Source organism: Cyprinus carpio, chromosome B15 (assembly GCF_018340385.1).
Source record: "Cyprinus carpio isolate SPL01 chromosome B15, ASM1834038v1, whole genome shotgun sequence".
Taxonomy (NCBI): domain Eukaryota; kingdom Metazoa; phylum Chordata; class Actinopteri; order Cypriniformes; family Cyprinidae; genus Cyprinus; species Cyprinus carpio.
Window position 1 is genome coordinate 952,059 of NC_056611.1, and position 2,821 is coordinate 954,879.

At 32.6% G+C, this 2,821-nt stretch overlaps 1 protein-coding gene across 1 annotated transcript; it reads right to left on the bottom strand.

Moving 5' to 3' along the window:
• Positions 1-774: 774 nt before the first annotated feature.
• Positions 775-1,813, bottom strand: LOC109068790 (olfactory receptor 142-like). The gene has a single exon (XM_019085522.2). It carries the CDS (start codon positions 1,808-1,810, stop codon positions 860-862), a length of 951 nt encoding a protein of 316 aa, XP_018941067.2. The 5' UTR covers positions 1,811-1,813; the 3' UTR covers positions 775-859.
• Between the last annotated feature and the right edge of the window lie 1,008 nt (positions 1,814-2,821).

Here is a 2,821-nt window from a genome sequence, read left to right on the forward strand (position 1 = left end):
AGTACAAAACATTATCTATTCCCCAAACAGTCAAAACTTTACTTCAAGAATGAGCAAGTCGTGTCCATTATAGTTTGGTGATAAAAAAAATAAATAAATAAAAAACAGTAAACGGGATGAGAAATTGGCAAAGATAACTTTTAGAAGAGTACACCCCAATGAGGGCAGGGAGAGAGGTCCAAGGCTCAAGAGTCACAGTGCACTACTGCAACCAGATAAGTGTCTCTGTTGCCATCATTGCTGCAATGGAGCAGCCAATAGCACAGGCCTATAGTACTTCCCCCTTCCCCCTAAAAAAAAGAAAAAAAAAAAAAAGTGGTCCAATGCAACTCCTGAACTGCGTTGGGTCCCTAAGCAGGGCAGTCTGACGGACCCATCTTAAACTCCTCAGCAAGCTCCATTTGCGACCCCCAATTATCTAAGCTGCTGCTCTGCCTTGACATATGCCCATGATGTACTGTAGCGTGGGTAGGGAGGCACACAGATCTGGAACTGCTCACTCGCCATAATGAAGTTAAACCAATAAGACAAACAGCATTTTATTAAATTTTTGTTTAAAGAAACAACTTTGTTCTGTGTTTTTTTGCTTTTGGATTTAACAAAGTAAGAAACATCAGAGAAACATTTAAAACTAAACATAATATTTTGTTAGTGGTACCCATTTTATTGTTATTATTATTATTATTATTATTTTAATTCAGAAAAGTACAGTAAGTAAACATTATAACATTTCTACGTTGTGTAATCATCAATCATTATCACAGATTCCTAATAATAATTTAACAGATTTACTTTACTGAAAAAGTACATTAATTATTCAGTATACCCTATAGGTCGCAAATAATAATAGTCTTACACACTACTGTGATAAGGGTTTTATGTGGTTGCAGGGGTAAATCATTTTTTTGAGAGCTCTTTTTATCTTAGAAAGTCTCATACCATACATGATGGGATTGATAAGTGGTGTACATATCGGAAAATACAGTGAGAGAATCACACGTAGTACAGGGGGCATAGGCACCTTATCAAATCTGCTTTGGATAACTTCAAATAAACATCCAACAGAAAAATTCACTAGTGAGATGAGGTGTGAAGTACATGTGCTTAAAGCCTTTTGAGTCATTTCTCTTGTAGACTTTAGGCAGACTCTTAAAATTTTTGCATATGAGAACAAAATTAATGCTAGAGGAACAACAATGGTTAGAATGGTACCAATGATGCCAGAAATGTTATTTGCTGTTGTGTCTGAGCATGCCAGTTTCACAAGCATGTAGTTGTCGCACCATACTTTGTCCATTACATTTCCACACAACTTTAGCCGTACACTCATAGAAAAATTAATGGAGAATTTGATAACTGATACTGACCACCCCAGTGCAATCAATGTAACTGTCATGGCAGGAGACATGATTCTATGATATTCCAAAGGGTAACAGATGGCTACATATCTGTCATAAGACATGACTGCTAAATTATAGAATTCTACTGATCCATAAGTGTATAAAGCAAATATTTGAATGTGACAAAGGGTTAGTGAAACTTCTGGAATTTTTGACAGTAGCATATTACTTAAAAGGGATGGAAATAAAGCAATGCTGCCATACAGTTCATTTACAGACAAACTACATATAAAAACATACATAGGTTCATGCAAGGACTTTTCCTTACATATTATTCCAATAATTAATTGATTTGATACAATGATTGCAACAAAAAACAGGATCAAAACAATGAAACATAAATACTTAATATTCCCAATAGCAATGTATCCAGCCAATATAATGGTCGAAAAATGTGTTGAATTATCCATGGATGTCAGATAATAGCATTCAATGTTTAAAAGTTGACCATGTAATTAGCATATAGTGTAGATGTTGTAGCCATTTAATTTACAGTTGTGAAACATTCCAAATGTGCTTCTGTAAATAAAGAAAAAAAGTATCATTTGTAATAAGACAGCATGTGTGAGAGTTGCAAAAGCAATAAATAGTTTAAAAAATACCTTTTGCTGATAATAAGCTGTTTTGAAGATAGGAGTAAACTTGTGTAAACCTACATTAAGAATATTCGCAAATTTAAAAACAATACCTAATAAAAACCTGCCATTATCATTATCAACCTACCAAGTATAAAATAACTATCTGGAATATAATATTTTAAGTCATCAGAGATATTGATCAGAGTTGAATTATGCTGTGCTGGTGAATCATCTGAATTTATAATAAAAGACAAACACACAAGGGAATGTTGACTTGGCTGTTAAATGACATCATTAGTTTCAGGTTTCCCAGCTTCACTTACCAATTAAAGAAATTAGAAATGTAATAATCGTTTAAAAACAAAACTTGCCAAATCATTACTTAAATTGCATAACAACTTTAGTGCTACTGTATGTCCACATTTACTTTGTTTCTTTTTCTCTAATGTGCAGAATAGTTCATCATTTAAAATAATCACCCAAACAAACTTGTATAAGACGGACCTTAAGATACTGTATATAAGTGTGTTGCAGTATGCAATATATACTGAATACATAATGCTATTTAACTATAAGAGACCTCTAAAAAAGGATGGGCCTGTTTTACATTTCTGGGGTTTCTCAGAAATAATAAATCATAAACAGAGATGGGCACAAATACATCAAAAAGTATTTAGTTACAAATTACAAATTATTTTCCAACAAATGTATATAATTTAAAATACAATATACTGGTGTGATAAATTATAATTTAATTTGTAATTTGAAAATACAAACAATATTTACAATCAATCATTTAAAGTGCAAGAGACAGTGCCATTACATTTAGTAATACTGGAGTTG